Source organism: Protopterus annectens, chromosome 1.part2 (genome assembly GCF_019279795.1).
Source record: "Protopterus annectens isolate FY-2018-M chromosome 1.part2, PAN1.0, whole genome shotgun sequence".
Lineage (NCBI taxonomy): Eukaryota > Metazoa > Chordata > Ceratodontiformes > Protopteridae > Protopterus > Protopterus annectens.
Window position 1 is genome coordinate 591001169 of NC_056727.1, and position 23068 is coordinate 591024236.

The following is a 23068-nucleotide window of genomic DNA, read 5'->3' on the forward strand; positions in this document are numbered from 1 at the left end:
AATGGTTCTTGAAATCACCACTAAACAATGTGTCATCAACTTTTTCTAACGCAGATCAGGCTTAAGGCTGACTGCTTGCCTGGTTTAAACGACACTATTAACATTAAGCGTTTTTTATTAGCTAAAAGATTTTAAATTTGTATGACAAGATTATTATGATTTATTTGTAGTTATTATCATCATTATATCATTATATTATTAAGGTTTTAGCCAATATTCAAAAGCCTACAGGGAACAGATGCAGACCATGCTTGAGAATGTAACATGGTCTGTTAAGCTAACTAATACTGGATCCTCTTACAAATTGTCAAAAATCAATCTTCTGTTGATATTGTGGTATCATCCTCAGTGATGGCAATATGCTACTCAATGCTAATACCAGTCTGAGACACACAGTCTGAGAGCTCAATACTGTCTCTCTTCATAAAGTCCAGGGAGGTACATCTAAAGTCATTTACACCTACGTGGACTATGATGTAATCATATTACTACCTGTGCTGTTATGACTTGAGTGTGTGCTTGATTTGGCAGATTGTGGTTCCAGATAAGCGACCTCATTCAGCCTGGTTAGAGGAGCATTAATATGACTTGTAGAGTCCCCTATGATGAGAGTCCTGGAAAGTGTATTTGCTTGACTTAAGAAAGCTTACTGTTTGGGAATCTATTGAGTGGAACTTGGTGTGTGGTGTTGTTTTTTCTGAGTGCCTTTGGACTTGCTGACGCATGCATTCAATTTCATTCTCTAACTATGTCAAGACTGAAAAGATTGCTGAAAGAATGAATAAACGGTCAGAAAATGGCCAGAGGGCAATGCAAGGAAATGGTATCCACAACATGATAAACATAGTCAAGGAAGATGCAGCTTCTCCTACAGCTGCAAGTCAGACAAGCTTTTTGATACAGGTATTGTGTTTAACATTTCTCCACATATGCTTGCCAATGATTACTTTTTTTTTTGCGCAAAATGTGTTATAAACCATCAGTAAAATTTAACACCATACCAAAATTAACCAACAATGACACTACATAAACAAATGCTAACATATTTACTACCCTTATTCCTTATTTATAAGCTATGTACACTGCATACAAGCATGAAATGGCAAGATTATCCTATATATAATTTTATACAGTTGTGTAAAATATTCAACTTAAACACACCAGTACTTACATCTAATGTGATTAACAGCGAAACAAGTATTGTAGTTAAATGAGAAGAAAGTACTCCAGCTAGTTTGCTACCCAACAAGATTACCAAAGAAAATATGCTCATTTCACAGATACTTGTAATTTAATTAATTACAAAAGTATTTTCAGAAATGTCTGTCAGTTTTCTAACGTTCTGCTGTTTTTAATGTAGTACCAAGCATAGACAGAATTTTGAATGTTTTACAGACATGTTTATGAAGTTATTCCAGTTTAGGAATTATAATATATTGCCAGTTTTGGGAGATGCATTATTTTAGTAAAGAAGAATATATAATTAACATAAAGGGATACATTATTTGAGTAAAGCAAAGTATGTAATTAACATAAATAAGTTACTTTTCATGTAACTCTGAAGAAGGGATATGCAGGATTGTTAGTTTTTATGATACATATTTTATTTCAGATATAGTTTTTTGAATCTTAGTTAATAGGGTATTCCACAACTATATGGAATATTTACATTTCCAAAATACATAAAGAATACCCACATTTTCGGAGCTGCAATCATTAAAACAGAGGACGAAGGAATGTACTGAGCTGTTTTAGTTTGAGGGGGAAAAAGCAGTTCTAAATAATGCTGATCTAAGAGGGATATTTTCTAAACTATTTAAGAATTTCCTTACATACCCTGCTTGCATTAAAGTATGATCATAAGTGAACTATAGGAGAAATGAGACGGTTATGGCTGAATTCTATCTTTAATGCAAGTTTATAAGCTTTGAATATGGCTTTATATCTCAGTAAAGTGAACATAAAATCTTGTAAGAATTTAATTTTTGATGCCAGTTGTTCATTATATATACATTTTGAATTATGTATGCATTTGATTTGTATACGATTTGTTTTATTACTAGCACCTAACCTTTAGGTAGCTCCATTTTATTTTTTTACCTATTCTGTTGCATTAGTGTTACAAAAAATAATATCCCAAATTAGTTTCTGCTTTATATAGGAAAATTTTGATAAATCAATCATTTGATTTCTCAATACAACAATGAGATTATGATCACAAAGATTAGTTTTAAAGTACTAATCAAAGGACTGTCTTTTGCCTTGGCTTGCAAGCTGAATAGTATATATGCCCCATTTGAATGAGTTAATTGTAAAGAATACAAGCCCCTTCTAAGTGGGGAGTGTCAAGAAGCAGAACAAACTTTTGGATGTATTGAACAGAATTTGAACGGTACAGAGGGAAGGCAGGTGGAAGTGAAGGTAACACCTTATTTGACTACCACATATTATTACGGAACCAACTGGTTAAATAGGGGGATACATGAAACCTGGAATATGTTCAAAAACATAGCGACTAAAACGGATGTTTTTAGGAACAAACTGAGGTTTAGTTACAGGAGAAATCATAACATTAAAAACATTTTGGAAAGAAAAGGAAACAATATGTTGGGTACTAATAGGAAACAAGGAACATATAAATGTGGAAGGTGTGCGCAATGTTCATACATATACAACAAGAAGGAGGTGAAGATTGCAAGTATACCTCAAAAATTGGTGGCCGGCAGCTATAGTAGTTGCTATACTAAGGGCCTAGTATACTTAGTAATTTGTATGGCATGTGAGAGTTTTTATGTTGGCAAAACGGAGAGGTTTCTGCGGAATAGAATTTATGAGCACACACGTGATATAAATAGGCATAATGAGAACAACGCATTATACAGACATGCTATTAAGTGTGATAAAGCCGACTTCAAGTTTTGGGTTTTGGAGGTGGTACCATACCCGGATAGAGGGGGTGATTGGAAAACTAAGATTGAATATAGGGAAATGATATGGCAACTCAGACTTGACACAAGTTGTGGTAAAGGCCTGAATGACCACATTTCCATCACCCCAGCTTTGAAGATCTTAGCCACAGACCCCAAATTGACTAGGGGTGTACAACAATAACAAGGATGTGAGGGGCTTTTAGTTTTAGTATTAACCTTCAGTTTAATAAAATATTGTATTGTAGTAATGAAGTAAAAACATACCCGAGTTCAAGGCTGAACAGGAGATTTTGTTAATACTTAAAAGTACAACACAAAACTTTTTACAACAGAAACATTTTATTTATTTATTTATTCATACATATTGTACATACATTCATACATATATTTATATTACTTATACATTTTTAAACATTGAAATATTTTAATATTTACATGGCTTATATTACAAATTATTATATATACAATGTTTTATATATTTTTTTATATTTATTTTTATACATACACACTTGTTAGTTTGAAAAGTAGGTTTTTACATGGTCATGAAATTTGATTTAAGAGTGTTACAATTCAAATGGAACACTTTTTTAAAAAGTACAATACCACACTCATATGTTTTTTAAGGAAGGAAAAACTTTATTCGCAACATCAGTGATTGTTTGATGAGACACCATGCAGTTAGGGCTTGTGCAATAAGTAATAAGTATGGAAGATTTGTTCATTGCCTACTTGTATTTTATTTTATATTTTATTTTCATTACACCATCACTGTATAAAAATAAATGTGAAGTTTAGGAAATGAATGTCCTATTGAAAGTAATTTAACAATTCAAATTCAAAATTTAAAACTTACTAGGAGCATTTTTTATTAGATTAAGCAAGATAGTTATTCAGTATAATTTGTTTGATAGGAATGTGATACAAATTATTAATTTAATTAACAATCAAATTGATTAATGAGGCAGTGCAATATGTATATAAGGCAAACCTAATTCATTAAACTTTATTCTGAAGAAGTCTCCGGATGTGGAGACGAAAGCGCTCAATGTTTCCCACCTTATACTGAAAGGAATATGAACGTTTGATATTTATTGTTGGTGGTTTTACTTGTTGGACAATAAATCTTCATTTTTTCTACTGGCTGCTTTCTGCCTACTGTGCCTATTTTGGATAACCTTTATTGTACCTGATCTTGGTTGGATTTATTAATTGTAAAGAATGATTAGGACATTTGGGAACCGTGAGACTACACAAATAAATGAAAAAAAAACCACTCTCCGTTCTTATTATTCCAGTTAGCACTGCTATATGGATATATATATCGTGACAGTAATATGTGCCTTGATCAGAGTGTCAAGAATGAAATGAACTTCCGATATAATTTAACAAAATGAGTGTGTGCATTAGTTTATACTTACCCTATTCAATCTGCCACCCCAAGGAAGATTTTTTAAGGCTGCAATGTATTACTGCTGACATAAAAAGATTGGCAAACGTACCCTCTATTGGTATACTGATTTCTGTAAAAACTGGCTATCCGATGTTTTAGAGATGCATATGCCTAATATAAGGGCTATGCTAACAATGAAAGTTAATATACTACAGGAAATTAGATAAAGAAATAGAACAATCAAATGCTAAAAAGGTTGTTGTACTGGTAAGCAACCAATATGCTTTTGACAGAAATTGTGATGCACTTAGGAGTACAGATTAAAAGGATTCTGGTGTGGCAGCTAAGGATATATGAGAAGAGACTAAATAAAAGATGATACAAAAACTGAGAAAGTGGAAGCTCTTATGTGGATAAAAAGATAGAAGCAGTTAAAATGTTTTTAGTCCCTTTAATTTTATACATGGGTCAGGTATATTTTTATCAACCAGAGGAGAAGTTTTGGATAGAAATTAATAAAGAGATGAAGGATTTTATCTGGGAGGGGAAGATGGCAAGAGTCAAGTGGGATAAAGCAGATTCTTCCAATTGAACAAGGCATTTGGGATTACCAGATTTGAATGTGTATTTCAAAGCTACACAGTTAAAGCTCCTACACATAGCAGAAGCAGAAACCTATAATTCAAAGTGGAAAGGGATTATGATGATGAAATGGAGGAGGGCTCAAGAAACAAGGAGAGAATGGGATTTTGGATGCAGATGCTTAAGGAGTATAACAATAATCATATAGAATATTATATTCATAAAGAAGCAGAAAGTATTCTGAGAACAAAGACAACATGGGGTTGGAGAAAGGAGATTCTGCCGACAGATGAATTAGGATACAGGATAGGCATAATACATTAGGTGAGAAAAGATGGGCAAAAAATCAACAAATTGCAAAATAATTAGAAGGGAAAGGTAACAAGGTGAGAAGAAGAGAAAGAGAAGAGCTCACTATTTATACAGACAGATTTCACAGATTTCCCTGATATAGAGTATAGACAAGAGAGAAATAGGGGGATCCTAAGCGAAAGACCAGCACTGTAGAGTTTTTAGTATACTCTAAAACAGAAGCTACTGTTAAAAAAGGAATAATTAGTACAGCATACAAAACATTGATTCTTATAGTTATAGTTATTATGTGATCACAGGAAGTTAGAAAGGACTGGGAAGAGAGACCGTACAAGTTATTCACAAAGAAACAATGGGGGAGATATACGTTTGTCTCCCAAATATACAACTAAGTCTAGAAGATTTAAGATCTTTGCTTGGAAATGTTTACATAGGTATTTTTATATCTCAAGTAGACTCCATAGAATTTTTCCTCGGGTAGACAGCAAATGTTGGAGGTGTATTGTTGAATAAAGAGGTAAGTGGGAACATATTTTCTGGGACTGTACTGAGTTGACACATTTTAAAGATTCCCTGCAGATGCTTGGTTAGATATACTGGGTGAGAAAATTGGTGTAACTAAGGAAATGATTTTTTGAGCTACCTTGCCTAGTCTAATTATTGTAGCTGCCAAAAAGGCAAATACTAGAAAATGGAAATCAAATCTAAACCAACTTCACTAGAAGTGGTGAATATATTAACAGAAATAAAACAACTGGAATTGAGATCTTCAGAAAAGGGTAGGTGCAAATTACACAGAAAAAAATTAGACTTGTGGCAACATATGCAGAGGAGGTACACTGTTTAAAAGGCAGAATTTGCATGAGCTACGCAACATATGACTTGACGATGGCTAGATTATAAGTGATGTATAGTGTTTCCAATTAAAACTATGTCAATATGGTTTGTGATGTATAATGTTTGCAACTAAAATCATGACAATATGGTTTTTCATTTATATAAATGCATGACTGCCTAGGTCACACATGATAAATTAAGATATTTCTCGTTTAAAAAAAGGAAAAAAAAACTCATGTACAGCATGAACACAAATCTTTCAAACTAAAGACTTTCAAATGCAAAAGATGTAATATGTGCAAATTTGCATACAGCACTGAACAATTTATACATTCTTTATACACTGTTACCATGAGGGGAAAAATTAAGCAAATGTTAAAATATAGAATAACTCAGCACTTGTTTGGAATCCGGACCAAGAGTAATAAGGATGACTTTGACAAACACAGTAATACTGGGAAAGTGCATTTGTTTTCTGGTTAAGTCAACTTCATTGTTTAATAAGCACAACTACTCCAGTTGGTGAAAAAAGAAAGCATAACAAAATAATATGAATAAACTGAAGCCCCGTCTGCCTGAGCTGTTGAGGTGGATGTAAAACATCAAAAAGAACAAAGGAAGTTCTCCGGTGCTCTGGCCAAATAGTCCCTAGTCAATATGAATACCATCTATGGTCTCCCCTGCAAAAGACTACTGGCCTAGTGGGACAAACTCAATCAATAAACTGTAAATAGACAGGCAAATAAAGTCCATGAAAAACAGAGTCAGAGGAAAGGGTGGCAGCCTGTTTAGAAATTGACAGTGTAATATATGAGCTTGAAAACAGACACACACTGTTTTGGCTAGGCTACCACAGACTTTATATAATATAATGATCAACGAGACCCACAAGCAACAGAATTAATAGTCAGATGACATAGCCCAATGAAATACCGAAGCTCTAAAAAAAATTAACTTACATCCACACAGCTTATTACGAAGGGATCCCAGACCCCTGGATTCTTAAAAATCTCTTGCATAGTCACAAATGCTTGACGGAAGTAATTGTGCAAGTCCTGTGAAACAGTAGTTTCAGTGTGGTCTTCTAAATCTGTCAAAAGAGCAAAAGAGCAAAGCATGAGAAAGTTGAATGGTACATATGCACATGTACACACACACACACACACACACACACACACACACACACACACACACACACACACACACACACACACACACACACACACACACACTCTGACAACTGCATGTTAAACATTATGCTGATCTTAGCTTGTCTTTAACAAGGGTCTCTACTCCAGAAATGTCAGAACAATTTCTTCTGGTCCCTTCTCACATGGCTCTTCTGAAATCTCCACATCTGCAGAACCATAACTCTCCTTCCATTCAAGTACAACATCCCTGCACTGATGCTACAGATCATGTGCACCCAACCCAACAATCCCCATTTCAGTAATCACTTACTGGTAGACATATTTTTATGATACCCTACAATTCTTCAAAGAATTTCTTTTCCTTCCAGGACTGGCTTTACATTTTTCCGACAGAAACAATCCAAAAGATAATATACACAGACTCAGTGCATCAGCTGATCTGTGAGGAACAGCTCACCATAGTGTATAACAACATGAATGACGACATGAAACTGCACTCATTTAAGCAGTCCTCACCTTGGAAGACAGACACATTTGTGCAGTCACAGAGACCTGGTTTAAGGCTGTGGAGAGCACAACAGCCATACCGGTTTATCCCTCCTTCCACACATTCAGACCACAAACTGAAGGCATTAAAACTAAAGAAGTATCAATATTCATTAAAGATAAATACACCTCCAGAGTGGTTAAACAGTACGATTCCCTGGAGATACTTCAGGTGCAATTAACTGTTGATAGGACACCTATTCAAGTCATTGCCAGCTACAGGACCCCCTCCATGAACCAGGAGACCCACTCTGCCTATTTGGATCTACTTAAGTCTATCAAGATACATTTAAAAAAAACATGTTTTTGTGTGACTTTAACTACCTATCCACTGACTGGGTAAATTACTCATGCTCAAACTCATTTGGCCAAAGGTTCCTCGACTTCGTTAACTCCAATGCCCTACACCAGCTGGTGGACACTCCCACACGGGGTGCCAACATCCTGGGTCTCGTGCTTACCAATATGGGGGACCACTGCAGCATCCCCACTGTGAGGTCTCCCATGGCGAGATCTGACCACAAATTAGTCTCATTCAAAATAACTATCACACTGACCCCCCCCCCCCCCCCACCCAACCAGCAACTAAACTAAACTAAAAAAACTCTCCAAAGTAGGTTATAACCTCTTACAGGATGATATAAACAGCTTGACTGCATCTCCCCCCTCAGATGGAACTGGCAATTATGCAAAGTTCTAGACCAATGCTTTACACAAACACCTATATAACTGCAATGCTTTTGGCCGCACCTGACAGGACCAAAACAAGCAACTCAAGGAAGAGCAAACCTGCCTTGTGCACAACTGCCATTAACAGACTTTACAATAAGAGGAAGAAAGTGGTGTCTAAGAGTAAGAGGGAGTGAGCCCTAAACTGGAAACACTCCCTCCTCATCTTAAACAAGCAAATAAGACTTCTTGTGAAGTCTTCCAAAGCAAACTACAAATACAAATTAGCTTCCTCAACTAAGGACAACTATACGGCGTTCTTTAGTTACATCCGTAACTTAAAAGGAAAGGCCCAGATTGTTTCTGGAACTGATAGTTAATGATACCACATAAAATGAGCCCGTGGACATAGGGGAGTGAAGTTTTCACAGAACGTGTTGGCCAACAGGATACTATCACCACCACATGCACCCCATGGCATATCTACCACCTGTCTCCTACCCTGTGTCCTCTAAACAGCAGGTTGTAAATATCCTCTCTAAGGCAAAATACACAGCATCTATGAGACCTGATAACATCCCAGGCTGCATCCTACATTGGCTCCAACAAGAATTAGCACCACCATTGGATACTCTTTTCAATCATAGTATAAGCACCATCTTGGTTCCAAGTTGGTGGGAAATGGCCACCATTGTTCCCTGCACAAAGGTGGTGCTTCCACTGACCCAAGAAACTACAGACCTATTAGCTTGACTAGCCTTATCTGTAAGGCCATGGAGAAAATCATCAAGATCTTAAATCAACAAAGATGCAGGTCATCTCCAAACACTTGACCCTACACAGTTTGGATATGTCAAAGGGAGATCATGCCTGTTAAACCTGGTGGACTTCGAGACAGTCACCAAAGCTCTGGACAAGCAGAAATCGGTGCATACATCCTACCTAGACTTGGCCAAGTCTTTCGACACTATCCCCAACTCAGGCATCATTGACAAACTCACCCAGCTAGGTATCAACCCTTATATCGTTAGATGGGTCGTTAAAGGTCTCACTGATGGAAAACATATAGTCAAAATAGCAGAATCAACCTTCAACAGACCTGTAATCAGTGGTGCTCCACAGAGATCAGTCTTGGGACCTCTATTGTTCGGAATATATTTCTCCAAAGTACAAGCAAAAACTAAAAGTCTATGGCTGACAATTTGCTGATGACTGCAAACTGGGAGCGGTCATAGAATCTCCAAATGATGTCTACATACTACAAAAGGGTCTTGCACAAACAAATGATTGGTGCAGAAGTCATGGCCTAAACTCAATGCAAAAAAATGCATCAGCAACCCTTTCAGTAAGAGTTATGTTCCTGATAACTACCACATCAATAGCAACACCTTAAGTATGCACTCAGTGGTGAGAAACCTGGGCACACAGGTTGAAAGCAACCTTACCTTTGACCACCATGTCTCCACAGTGTTAAGGGCATTCTATATTGTTCATCTCATAAGAAAAAAGTTATAACCTCCTTGCACTCTTCCCTCAAGGCAATAATTGAGTACAAAGCCCCTTTTGGTGTGTACCTTTCCAAGCACCTGCAGAAATTAGAGAGACCACAAAAGTTCCTCATAAGGAAAATTCAATGTATTCAGCATCTGTCCTATGTGGATCTTCTAAAATCACTGTCACTTTATTCAGTTTCAGCATTAGGATACAATGCCAATCCTCAGCTCTGCTATCTTTTCTCTCCTGTTCCAACATTCAGAGGTGAACACCTCATGCCAATGCTTACCTGATGGCCTAGGTGAGTGCATCTAATCCTTAATTCTTTAGTTCAACCTCTCTCCAATAAGAAAGCACAACCTGCTAACGAAACAAACAAAATAACTCCAACCACAACCAATACATACAAAGGCCATCTAAGCATATGGGGGCAATGGAAGGACAGCAAGCATTTCCTGCAGAGGTCTCACAGAAAATATGGTGAGTACAAGTGTGCTAAATGCAATATTGGGAAACCTTTGGTGTATGTTAACTCATAAGAACACCACCCATTTACATTAAAATTTTCTGGTGGCTAAAAGCAGAGAAATTCCAAAAGGAGAAAGCTTAGAAAGTCAAATTTTCTAATCACAATACTAAAAGAAGGCAAACTCTGAAGTCATGTCGCAAGCAGCATTGTTGATGAATGTATGAACTAATGACCAAGTCCAGCAAATATGTCCACAAAGGAAATCTTTTACAAGTAAACAATGAAGGTATCGTTGTCCCCTTAGAACTACTTCTGAGAGCAGATAATTATCCACCATACAGCAAAACACAATGCAATAAATTTGCAAGAGTAACAGTAGTACAGTATGGACTCAGGCAGACCTTTTTTTCAGACTCGGCCCAAAAGTACAAACTAATGAAACAAAACACAGTAACACAATACAGCCGACAAACCAGAACAGTGAGCAATATACATTTGCAACACAGTACCACCGCAGCAAATAGTAGAAAAACAGTGATGTTATGTACAGTATATGTAACATTACACAGGGCTAACAGTAGCCGAAATTGTAAAATATTCCACATTACTAAGCACCTTCACATGGAAAAGTAATATATTGCAAAGTATGACATTTTATGAACCATAAGTGAAATACATCCATTTTGGGACTTAAGTCTGCATACTCAGAACACTGCCGAAAGAAGGAGCAATGAGGAGAAAAAAAATTCCCCAATATTATACATTTTGAGGGGCTGGGGAAAGAATTGGGACCGAAAGAAGAGTTTAAGTTTTACAATTTTTTTACTACAATTAATAGGCTGAATTGTGGAGCAGGTGCATTTTCTGCTCGTTTAAAAAAATGGTATATTTCGAGGCAGGTCATAGCTCCCAAACTCTAGAAGTTAAAAGCAAAAAAATTATGGTCAATGCAGACACGTTTTTGTTAGGGGTACAAAATAAGACTCTGAGTTACCCAAGGTTATACAGCACTACGTGTGTCAGATAGTGGCTCTGCCTGACAAAAAAAAAAGATGCAATATACGTTTATAAAAGGAGGAATCCAAGTAAGTCTGCTCTCCGCTAATAAAAAGAAATCTGGTTTAATAAAGTACTCACAGTGCTGTTTGATGACCTTCTATAACACTGTTGCAGTATTCTAAAAAGAAGGGATCTCCCCGCTCAGGGCAGCCTGACACACTGCCAGTATATAAAAGCCTAATGATCTTGTATACACCATACATCACACTTACGCTCCCCGCACAGAACGTAGGGCATAAAAGGGACTTACGGACACAACTACCCAGAACTTCTATGCCACCAGTTTGAACACCATTATTGCTAGCTCATCTGAACATCTTGCTGCTATACTAAATACTTAGCCACTGGATAAGTGCCTCATTGGAGTGTTTTTTTTTTTTTGGTCTTCTACTTGATTTTGCTACCTAGAATTCATGTCATCCAAGAAGGGTAGAATTACAGTGTGGGAGGCAGATTCCCATAAGGATCATCACTAACAGTGTCTTTTTTTTTTTTGCGTGCTTCCCACAACCATACCTCTTGTAGTATCTGTAAGACGTTTGTGCCAAAGACACTCAGAAGCCATTTGTCTTCCCCGCCATTTATTTATTCATTTGCATTTGTTTACCGGGAGGTCTACTAGGGCCAGGGTGAACCCATTTTCAGTACAGGTCCAGGGAGAAAAGCTCCAAAAACAAACATGATAAAGCTACATAATCAAAATACAGAAATATAGCAGCAATGCTACAGAACACTACATTGCAGAATAATTGATACAATAAAACAGATAACACTAGTTATACAGATGTTAGATTTTAAGTATGCAAGACGAACAAGAATACAACTGATGACATGGGATAATAGTAAATGTGTGAATAATACAGTATTGCAGTTTTGCAGTAGAGAGGGGAAGATGGACAGCAGCAGATTAAAGATTCTGAGAGTGAGGGACAGCCTTAGAGCTATTGTTATATAGGCATCAAGACTGAATAGAAGACATGGTAGGTAACTGATATAGTACATTACGTATGGCTGGGTAGTACATATCAGGGGTGTAGCTAGGATTTTCAAATTTGTACTGACAGCTCTCAAACTGCTACCCCCCTCCCCAGCCAAGCTACGGCCATTCTCGTAATTCACGGTTCGCTCTTTTAGTGTCGAGGAAGAGGCATTCGCTGTAATGCCTCTTCACTAATATAATATAAATTCACTCAAACTCGGTTCCTTGAATTGAAAATTAACCTGAAATGTCAGTTCTTTGAAAAATGCAGCATGGTAGTTGGGGTAGAGACTTTATGCTTTTGTTTTCTGTAACTAAGGTACAGGTTTTGAGCTTGAGTAAATTACTAACAACCTGCTACCACTAACTAGGATGTTTCATTCACACACACACCCCTACCTACCTCTTAGTGCAAGAAATATGGACAAAGCCTAAAATAAACAGGGACAGATATTAAATAATGTTCTCGTGAACTTAGAAAGTTGCTAGAATAACAGGATCTGTGCTAATATGAATTTTTCTAAAGGACATGAAGTCTGAAGCTCAAATGTCTGTCATTATTTAGCAACTTCAGCCTTCAATGATTTTCTAGAAAATCACAAAATTTATGAGGAACAGACAAAAAATATGGGGCAAAAATCTGGACATTCTGCAAAATGTGGACAGTTGAGCGGTATGCTACCTACCACACACACACACACACACACACACACACACACACACACACACACACACACACACACCACCTCTCAACCTCTTACAGCAACAAACTCATAAATAAAACTGAGGCAAAGACCCAAAAATAAGGACATTTTTTTTAAATATTGCTCTTATAAACTTAGAAAGATAATAGAATAGTAGTAGGTCTTGCATCAGTACGAATTTTCTGAAAGGTATGAAATCTGAAACTGAAATGTCTGCATTATTTTCTAACTTCAGTCTTTAACAATTTGCCACTAATTTGCCAGAAAATGGAGGGCTTCCTGTTGAGACATGAGCTTGTTTTTCAGGCTTCGCTGACAGCACAGGAGTGAAGCACAGACAAAGGCCCAGCACAGATTACAAGAGTGTGAGCCACCTTGTGAGAGACATTTCAAGCTGCTGTCTGACATCACGACTCTTGACAGCAGCATCAATCTGCTTCTTAGACTTTTTTTCTTCTGTGAACACAAAACAACACACACACACACACACACCAACACCCAGTTATACCCTGTCAAAACACAATTATAGTAAAGGTATACTAAAAATACAATCAAGCAGTAGCATACTACTACACAAACACTCCTAGGGGAAGAAGGCCTAAGGCCCAAGGGAACTAAAAAAAAGTTCTTTTTTGAAAACGGAAGAAAAATAGGTCGGGATAGAGTTTAATAAACTACACTAACTTAGGAATAATTAAACAAAAAAAAGGGAAACAAGAGTACTTCTTTAGAAAAGTAAAAAACTTACCAGGAACGGTGAATAACCAACCTCCAAAACATCTGCAATTTTATGAAAAACGGACCAAAAATGTGATGCAAAAATATAAAATTGCCAGACAATACAGCTGGGAACCTGTCAAAGGAGGGACACCATTTTAATATGAGCACAGTTAACTTAGAGCAGCTGACAACATTAGAGAATCTACATGCATTTCTGAAATAAAAGTAATGTATAACTCTGATCATTACAGTTATTTATAAAAGTAAAGTAAACCCTCTATGTTTTCTTCCAAAATTGCTATTTTGTGGAGGGATCATTAGGGGAAGAGCAACATTTTGAGCCAAAATCAGGGACAGTTGAGGTTTGGCTATGCCTAATTCTATAAAGCAATTTATTTGCATGTACCTCTCAACCTGTTAATGCAATAAATCTGGACAAGGCCAAATATATTGAGGGAACATATAAACAGTACTAAAAATTGCTCTTGTATAAACTGGGACAGTTGATACAACAGGTCTTATTTTAGCATGCATTTATCTGAAGGTTATAAAGTCTGAAACTAGTGTGTCATTATTTAGTGACTTAATTCCTAAATCATTTGCCAGAAAACCACAAATTGAGGAACAAACCAAAAATAAGAAGCAAAAAATCTATTCATTCTTTGAAAATCTGGACAGTTGGGAGGTATAGTTCAGCTGGGGCAGTCTAAGTTTGCCGCCCTTCCCCCTCACAAAACCATGGTTGAATGGAGCCTCCCCCTGCAGCCATTCCAATGATCCATTACTTTGCTATTTCACTCCATTTACCATAAACACTAATGTGCATACTGATTTACTTCTATGATGATTTGAACTTCATTTGAAAGTTTTATTTTGCATTTTACAGCATAAACACTAAGGCATCTGCTAAACAAACTTGGCATTAAAACTTCTCTGCCCTTGAAACTCACATTCATTGAAACAACATTAAAACCCACATTCAAAGAAAAATACATTTTACCCGTGGCAGATAAAAATTAATTCTGGGCTGCTTTTAAATCATAGGCCCCTTGCATATGAAACATACATGTGCTCTTTGATACACCTTCCTATTGCTTTGAACATTTTTCCAGTAAACAATGAAACAAAACTGCCCAATTCAGAACATTTCCATCATAAAAGTCTAGTCAAACTTTTACAGTCCACCATTATCAGTAAATAATATGCACAATCTCTGAAGTAGTAAAAAAAGTCATCTAAATAATTCCACGTTAAATAAATCTAACTAATGAAGAGGTTGCTGTTAGCAATCACCTTTATATTTCATGACTTCACCGAAAAATAAAGTGTCTGATGCCCCTGAGGAATAAATTGCCTAAATTACATTAATAATAAGCTAGTAATATTGCAATAGGAAATGGATGGCAAACTGATAACAGGCTCATAGTTAGTGTCTTAACTTTCAGTACAGCAGCATTCACCCCTTATGGGAGTAGAACCAACAACCTTCTTCATTAAAAGCAAGTACACAACATTTTGTGCTACTAGTAATGTGAGCCGACTTAGCATAATCAGCACTAAACTTCTCTTTCCCTGCAGCTCTCAGCTCCTTGTAAAATCTACGCAATACTCAACTACATCTCAACTTCGCAGCACAAGAAGTCTGGAAAAAGCCAAATTTATTGGGGTGGGTCAAAAGGGCAAAAAACAGGAACACATTAAACATTGCTTGTATAATCTTGGAAAGCTGCTAAAATAAAATGCTGTGTTACCATCATACATTTTACTGCCAAGGTCACTGTGCAAAATAGTCAGAACAACATACCACTATGCCAAATCACCTGCTTTCTGAAAGAGAGGAAGACTGAAACTTAAATGGCTATCATTTAATGAATTCAGTTCTCACCATAGATAGCTGTCAACCTCTTAGCACAAAACACCTGGACAAACCCAGCAATGAGGGAATACAGCCCTCAAACATATTCAGTGAATTCAGTTCTTGCCATAGTTGTCAACCTTAGCACAAAAAACCTGGACAAAGCCAATAATAGGGTATTACAGTCCCAAAAATAAGGACAAATTTCAAATAGTCATAAACTTAAAAAAATTGCTATAAAAAAGGTTGTGTTAGTATATATTTATTGCTAGAATAAAACATTGTTTTACTATGTCACAAACACAGGGATAAGATGCAGACTCCACACAGAAGGCACCCCAGCCAAGAATCAAACCAGAAAACCTATAGCTGTGAGGCAACAATACTGCCACTGCACCATCAAATATGTAAGGAAGTAAACATTCAGAAACCTGAAGTCTGAAATTTAAATGCCAATTTGTTAATCAGGACAGTCTGACTTGGAACAAAAAAAAAAAAAAAAAAAAACAATTCTCAGCAGAGGCCCAGGAAAAAAAATGCAGACATGTCTTTGTAACATGGGAGGACACAAAAGCAAACCCACACAAACACCCCCCCACAAAGAAGGCACCCCAGCCAAGAACCAAACCCAAGAACCTACAGCTGTGAGACATCAATGCTACGTTGCTACCACTTCACCATCAAATTTCAAGCATTGCAATATTTCAAAACCACAGATACGATACAGATATTGATCAGATCAAATATGAGGCAAAAATCTGCAACTTTTTTACAAATGGTGGTGGGCAGGGAATTCAGGTCTTTAACACCTGCATACAAGGTACAGGGTTCAAGCCTGAGGTATTCCCTACCACACCACCATGACTAATCACCAGTACATCCCACCTGGGGCATTTACACACACACACACACACACACACACACACACACACACACACACACACACACACACACATATTTGTTTATGACACCAGGTCCCGTGAACCTACTGCACTGAATCAGTTATAAAATGAAAGAAATTAATAAACAAACAAACTATATCCTTAATTTGTTTAGCTCTTTTCTGTGCCTGTCTGCCCAGTTATTCTGGGATACTTTACTATTTTGAGTAATCCTTGACTTGTCTTTACATCTGGACAGTAGTTTTATGCTTCCATAGTACTTCTACAATAAACTATTACTTCAGTTCTATGGTGATTACTTTTTCATGTAATACCTTAGTTTCTCAATTTTTATCTCAGTATTAATGATCAGAACTAAACACAATCATGGCCAAGGACCCCAAATTAAGAAAATGTTTTAACTACAAATACCCTGAGTCAGAAAGTAATGATGTGATCCATCTTTATATGATGGATAAGGCTGGCAGTTGATATTGGCTAAGTTGTTGATTAGTGGCCCAGTGGTGGATCAACCAGATTTATTTTTTGTGACATATTGTAGTGCAAGAGAAAACTAAACATCCTAATTGTTGCACTAAATATTCAAGGATGCTGCTGCTTCCCCTCCAAGATCCAAGACTTAAATATAATGCAATTTATACAATTTCTGTCCGTATAAGACAGAAATAAAGGGCATACTATATGCTTGTTTTGACAGTAAATCTAGTGCTCTCTGTTCCTTTCAAAAAGACAAATACTAAACAATAAGCTGTCAAGTTTAAAAGGAAATAAAAATCTTAAGTGAAAATATGTTAACTATGTAATACCAGAAAAACAATCTAAAGCCTCATCCATCCATTTTTCTAAACTGTTTGTCCTAGTGAAAATCGTGGTGGTAGAAAGAGGAGTACAGTAGAGCAGGTTTTCATATCATCCCCAGACGTTCCAAGGCAACCTGAGATATGCATGTCCTTAGTCTGTGCCCAGGCCTTTTCCCAGTGGGCTCTATGTGGCGTACTTCCCTTGGAACATACCCGGGAGTAGATTCCTGGTTGCCAAACATGTGTCTTCTGATTTTCTTGGCCCATCCCTCCCTTAGCTTAACATCTGTGATTCAAGGATTATTTTGATTTCTTTTAGAATAACAAGACCAGTTGTCATTATTTCCGTCTCCCAGAAGTCTACATAATCCATCTGTCTTTATATTCCACATGCATTCATAATTGTATTAACGTTATTTGTCTGCTTTTATTTCCTACATTTGCCAACACTATGGAACATATGCTACCTCTTTTATCTGTTGATGAAGGTTTATATAGTGTGTATTACAGCCAATAGCTGTTAATATGAAATATGTACCAGATATGCCTTTAGAAAGGAATGTTACTGTAGAATGGTTATTATACAAATAGGGGACTCAGTAAATCCTTATTACATTGTTATCTTTAATGAGCATGCAGCTGACCAACAGTTCAGAGGAAATACTGTATCATTACTTGTATTTATATACATTTAACACAGACCAATTAATTTTGTTATACAAAAATATATTGCTTGTCTTTTTCATTCAATAAGTGTTGCTTGCTTCTCAGGGCTGAATGGTGTCAGCACACCCAAGCACAGCTATTGCCAGCCATTTGACTTTTAGACAAATAGCCTTCACCTCTGTCAAATGTAACATCTGCCCCTCATGCCAAATGTCTTGCAGTTGACTGTGTCCGGCCAGAAGTGAAGGATTACTTGCCGTTATACAGATCGCATGACTAATACTACTTAAACTAGTGATACACATTCTGAAGGATTACAAAATATGCTTAGTACCAGATAAACTTTATAATTCCAAAATGCAATATGATAATGAAATCATGAACAAAATGTGTAATGTCTTAAATACATGGGTGCAAAAGGTGCAGCGTGTTTCAGTGTAATGCAGGTCAAACATTCAGCTTATTCTTACTCTAATCCCAAGAAATTCTGGAATTTTGTTAAATTAACAAACACACACACACACACACACACACACACACACACACACACACACACTATATTACTCACCAACCCTCTTGGGTCTTCCATAACGCGTGAATCCTACATCCAAAACATAACGCTTGAATCCTACACCCAAAACTCACCAACCCACTCGTGTAACGGCTAAATAGTCCATAACGCTTGAACCCTACATCCAAAACACTTGAATCCTCTCCCGCTAGTGTAACGGCCGAAATACATGCGCGGTGAGCTCCATTCCGATTGGCTGACGTCATCGTGCAGTAAAGCACGAAAAACAAACATTTAAAAAGCTACCCCCCCTTCTAAATGAGTTGTACTGAAATCAGTACAGTGCGTATGCTTCCGACGTCCTGGGTACATATTGGACTCTGTGAGTTGGAAACACTGAATGTACATATGAGGAGTCTGAGCCGTGAGTGAGATGGGGAGAAAAAGCAGGAAGGCTAGGAACATTGTTTTTTTAATATAGTCAGTGTTGGAACATGTACATAGCCAATGGGAGAACAGGTATTGCTTCAGTGAAGTCTTAAAGCATTCAGGGTTGCTAGCAGACCTAACTGAAGGGGGGAGAGCATTCCATAGTTTTGCTATAGTATATGGGCAACACCTTTGACTGGCGGAAAGGTTAGGTTTTGCTACATTAAGGAGCATTTGATCGACTGATTGCAGAGGTCTAATTTGGGTGATACAAGGTGAACAGAGAGGAGAGGCCAGGACAGCTAAAAGGCTTATAGGATTAGCTTATGAGCTGTGGTTAGTTGCAGGTATGTTAGATGTTGGGGAAGTTCCAGCCAGTTTTAGACGGAGTGATCTTGAAAACCAATGGCTTAAAACAGTTAGCCCAGGGTACCATGGCAGAACCCTTTAACCCCAAGGTATTCCCAACTAGGTAGGAAGAAGGCCTAGAAGACTTGGATTCTTTAGCTGTTTCAGCCTCCACTGAACATCCCTCTAGTAGTGGGTAACAGCTATGTAGGTCATTCGGCGTCTACAACAGATTCCTCTGCCAGGACCCCATTACAGGTTGGCATGGATCTATCTTTTCGTACATCCTCTGAGGCTTTGCAGGCACCTTCTCCATATGTTGAAGGGGAACCATGGCTGATTATCTTGGAGGATCCTAGAGGGATTACACACATATTTGTCAGGGAGGAGGTTCTGGGTTCCTTTACCGAATATCTCACCAAGGGTCGGAACCTCCAGTATTTGTTATGGCTGATGTCCTTTCCTAGAAAAGACAAAAAAAATGAAGCATGTTTTAGTCCATCCCAAGGATCCTCAAAAGGAATGGCAAGAGTTCACTCAGGGCTTGTTTTCTGCCTTGATGGCCATAAAGCTTCCTCAAGAGGTTTTGGTACCTGTGCCTTCTTGGATCTTTACCCCTTCTAAATGGCTAAGGGAACTGGATTTCTGAGATGAGGATTCAGTATCTGATGAGGGGTCTTTGTCTTATTCTTCACAGATGCCTTCGCCTTTGGCTTACGGTTCTGATGAAGAGTCGTCATTAGCTCAGAGTCTCCTTTTGTGGAACTGTCCTTTGGGGACACAATTTAAAGGATGTGGGATTCTTCTCAAGTGTCTGATATTCAGAGAAGATATCAATAGTTGCTTCAGGTGGAACCTCCTAAACCAAACCGACAATTCTTCCTGTGTTGACTGCCTTTTTAGATACTTTCATTGCTGCTTCCAAATCTCCCGATTCTCAGCCTCCTGCTCCTAAGAAACCTGAAAGGTTCTAAGAGGTTCCGGATTGTCAATTTTTATTTAAATGTCCCTCTGCTGATCATGCTGTGGTGTCAAGTCTCTTCTGACAAACCTTCTAAGCTTTTTCCCTCTTCCAAACTTATGCCTTCTGATAAGGACAGTACGGCAATGAAGAGGATTGGTAAGAAAGTTTACACTGCTTCTACTCTGGCCTTTAAGGCTGTTAATTACCAGACCCACATGACCAGGTATGCTCTGGCTGTGAATCTTCAGGCTTGTCAGGTTACCTCTGACCTCCCTGATCCTGAAGGCAAATGATCTGCCTTATCTATTTTAGGTTCTGCTTCTCAAGTGGCCTGCCACTTAAGTATAGCTATGATGTTGCTGATGCCTCTTCCAAGGCTGTGGCTTTTGGGTCAGTCATGAGGCGTTATTCTTGGCTTCATCTCCAGTCTCTGCATGAAGACATTAAGGCTAAGTTGTTGTATGCTCCTTTGGATAATAAACATCTTTTTGGGACTGCTACTGTTGACATGTTCAAGTCGCTTCAAAAGAAAGGCAATGCTTTGCAGGACCTTAAGCATACTTTTTTCTCTCCCATCTCCAAGTTCCAGAGGAATTAGCCTTCTAGATCTGCTTTTGTCAGCAGGCAATCCCACCAGGCCTCAAAGGGCAGCAAGGGCAGTAGACAGGTCCCCTCTGTGAAGGCTTCTCAGATATTTGTAGCCAAGAAGCCTCCTTTATCTGATAAACCTGCTTCTTTTTGACATTTCCACCCCCCTTCTTTTAGACCAGGTTCCTTTTTTGTTTTTTCACAGGGACGGGTCCCTTCATACTAATCCTCTTTTATGCCAAGGTAGTAAATGAGTTAGTACAACTCCCTTCCTTTTTCCCTTCTCCTCAATCTGCTAGTGAGAGGGTCCTACATACCTTGGATTTGCAGACAGCTCAGGTACTAAATGAATAAAACTAAAGCCATTCGTACGTCTGATCAGCTTTTTGTTTCTTTTCATCCCAGACATTGGGTGTGGCCGTTTCTAAATGAACCATCTCCTCCTGGATATTTAAAGACCACTTCCTTTTGTTATACTTTTCATGGCAAATCTCTGTCTACTTCTGTTACAGTTCATTCCACTAGGGCTGTTGCCTCTTCTGGTGCCTTCTTTAAGGGGTTGGACACCACTTCCATCCTGAAGCTACCTTCACTAAACATTATAACTTGGATACGGTTTCTAGGACCAGAGCAAGTTTTGCTGAAATCATTTTATATGGGTTTGTTGAGGGGGTCTTCTCAGTCTTCAACCTCCCATTCTGTTTCTTCAGCATTTTTACTCCATCTGTTTAGAATACTGCAACACTGATACAAAAGGACAAAGTACAGCTGTGTAAAATCTTACCATAATAGTAGATGTCCTTCTATTCACTGTTGCAGTATTTGCTCCCTTTCTCCATTTTTTTTTTAAAGATTCCCTTCTGACTGAGGGTTTCCTCTTTTTCTTCTGCATTTTTGTCTACTGTATGTGCATGGACTCCTTTGTCCTATGGAGACTGTTCTCTTCTGGAGCAATTCAGTTTTAGGTAGTTGCGTCCATATGTCACTTTTATGCCCTATGTTCTGTGCGGAGAGCACAAGTGTGATGTACGGCGCATACATCATTAGGCTTTTGTATATTGGCCGAGTGTCAGGCTGCCATAAGTGAGAGATCCCTTCTGTTTAGAATATTGCAACAGTGAAGAGGAGGACATCTACTGTTATGGTAAAATTTTACACGCGTGTACTTTATGGGACAAAAGTTATAAACCAACATATTTAGACACTAGCTGCAGGGGGGAACATTTTTATCTCTGAGACTGCTATTATGAGGGGAAGGCCATACACAAACTGTCTAAGTAATACCCTTTTCCAATTGCTGATCTACCTTCTGAGGACAAGAAATAACAGAAGACTAATTTAACTACTACCGCTTTTGTTATTTTCAAGCAATTATGGAAGTTTAATGTCTGGTTTAGCCACATTCTTAGACATCGGAAATTATTAGTGATCTCAACAGAACTGGTGGCACTGACCTGTACTTTCCAATTTTTAGGAGTACAGGTTAGCTTTTCTTGGTTCCTAAAAACATTGGTTTAGTATGTAAGAATAACATGTCTGTGATTTAGACGGATGTCAACCTGGGTAAGGTCCTGTTCTAGTAGTTTTTAACTGTTGCATGGGAGGGATCTGATCTATAAATATGCATGTAGTCATCCCCATAAAAAGATTACTGTAAGAATGGGAAGATAAGTAGAAAGTGTAGAGAAAGAGAGAGAGAGACAGATCCAACTCTAGCGGAGCCTCTTTAATTAGGAGGGCTTGATCGGAGAGGGAAGGCAATAAAAGCTGGAGGTTTCTGTCAGACAAAGTTTTTAAGACAGCAAGAACAGAGAAAATGAGCAGAGTCTCAGGAAGCACAACACCAGGGTGAAAAATTCTCAAACAGATTTATTCATTCTGGTACCTCGACCTTTCGCCTTCAAGGAACACTTACATCTAATAACGCCCCTATTTTACACAATCAAACAGCTGCAATTAAGCTAAATCAATACAATTAGCATCAGTAATACATTAAGAGCATAGCAAATTCAGCCTAAAAATAATACTTGCAATAAGTCATTTTAAATCACAAAATTGTTACAACCCATACATTTCTATTTTTTTTATACATTAAACTAATTCATATCACATATTTAATCCTAAACATTACTAAAAAGATGACAATTTTTAGTCATTTAAAAA

At 37.6% G+C, this 23068-nt stretch overlaps 1 protein-coding gene across 1 annotated transcript in view; it reads right to left on the reverse strand.

Annotated features, from left to right (window-relative positions):
- TAF1A (TATA-box binding protein associated factor, RNA polymerase I subunit A) overlaps positions 1-23068 on the reverse strand; it is a 650793-nt gene that overhangs the window by 527005 nt on the left and 100720 nt on the right. Inside the window, exon 4 of the mRNA XM_044057862.1 lies at positions 7011-7141. Within this exon, the coding sequence (XP_043913797.1) occupies positions 7011-7141 (131 nt within the window). The remainder of the gene's footprint in view (positions 1-7010; positions 7142-23068) is intronic.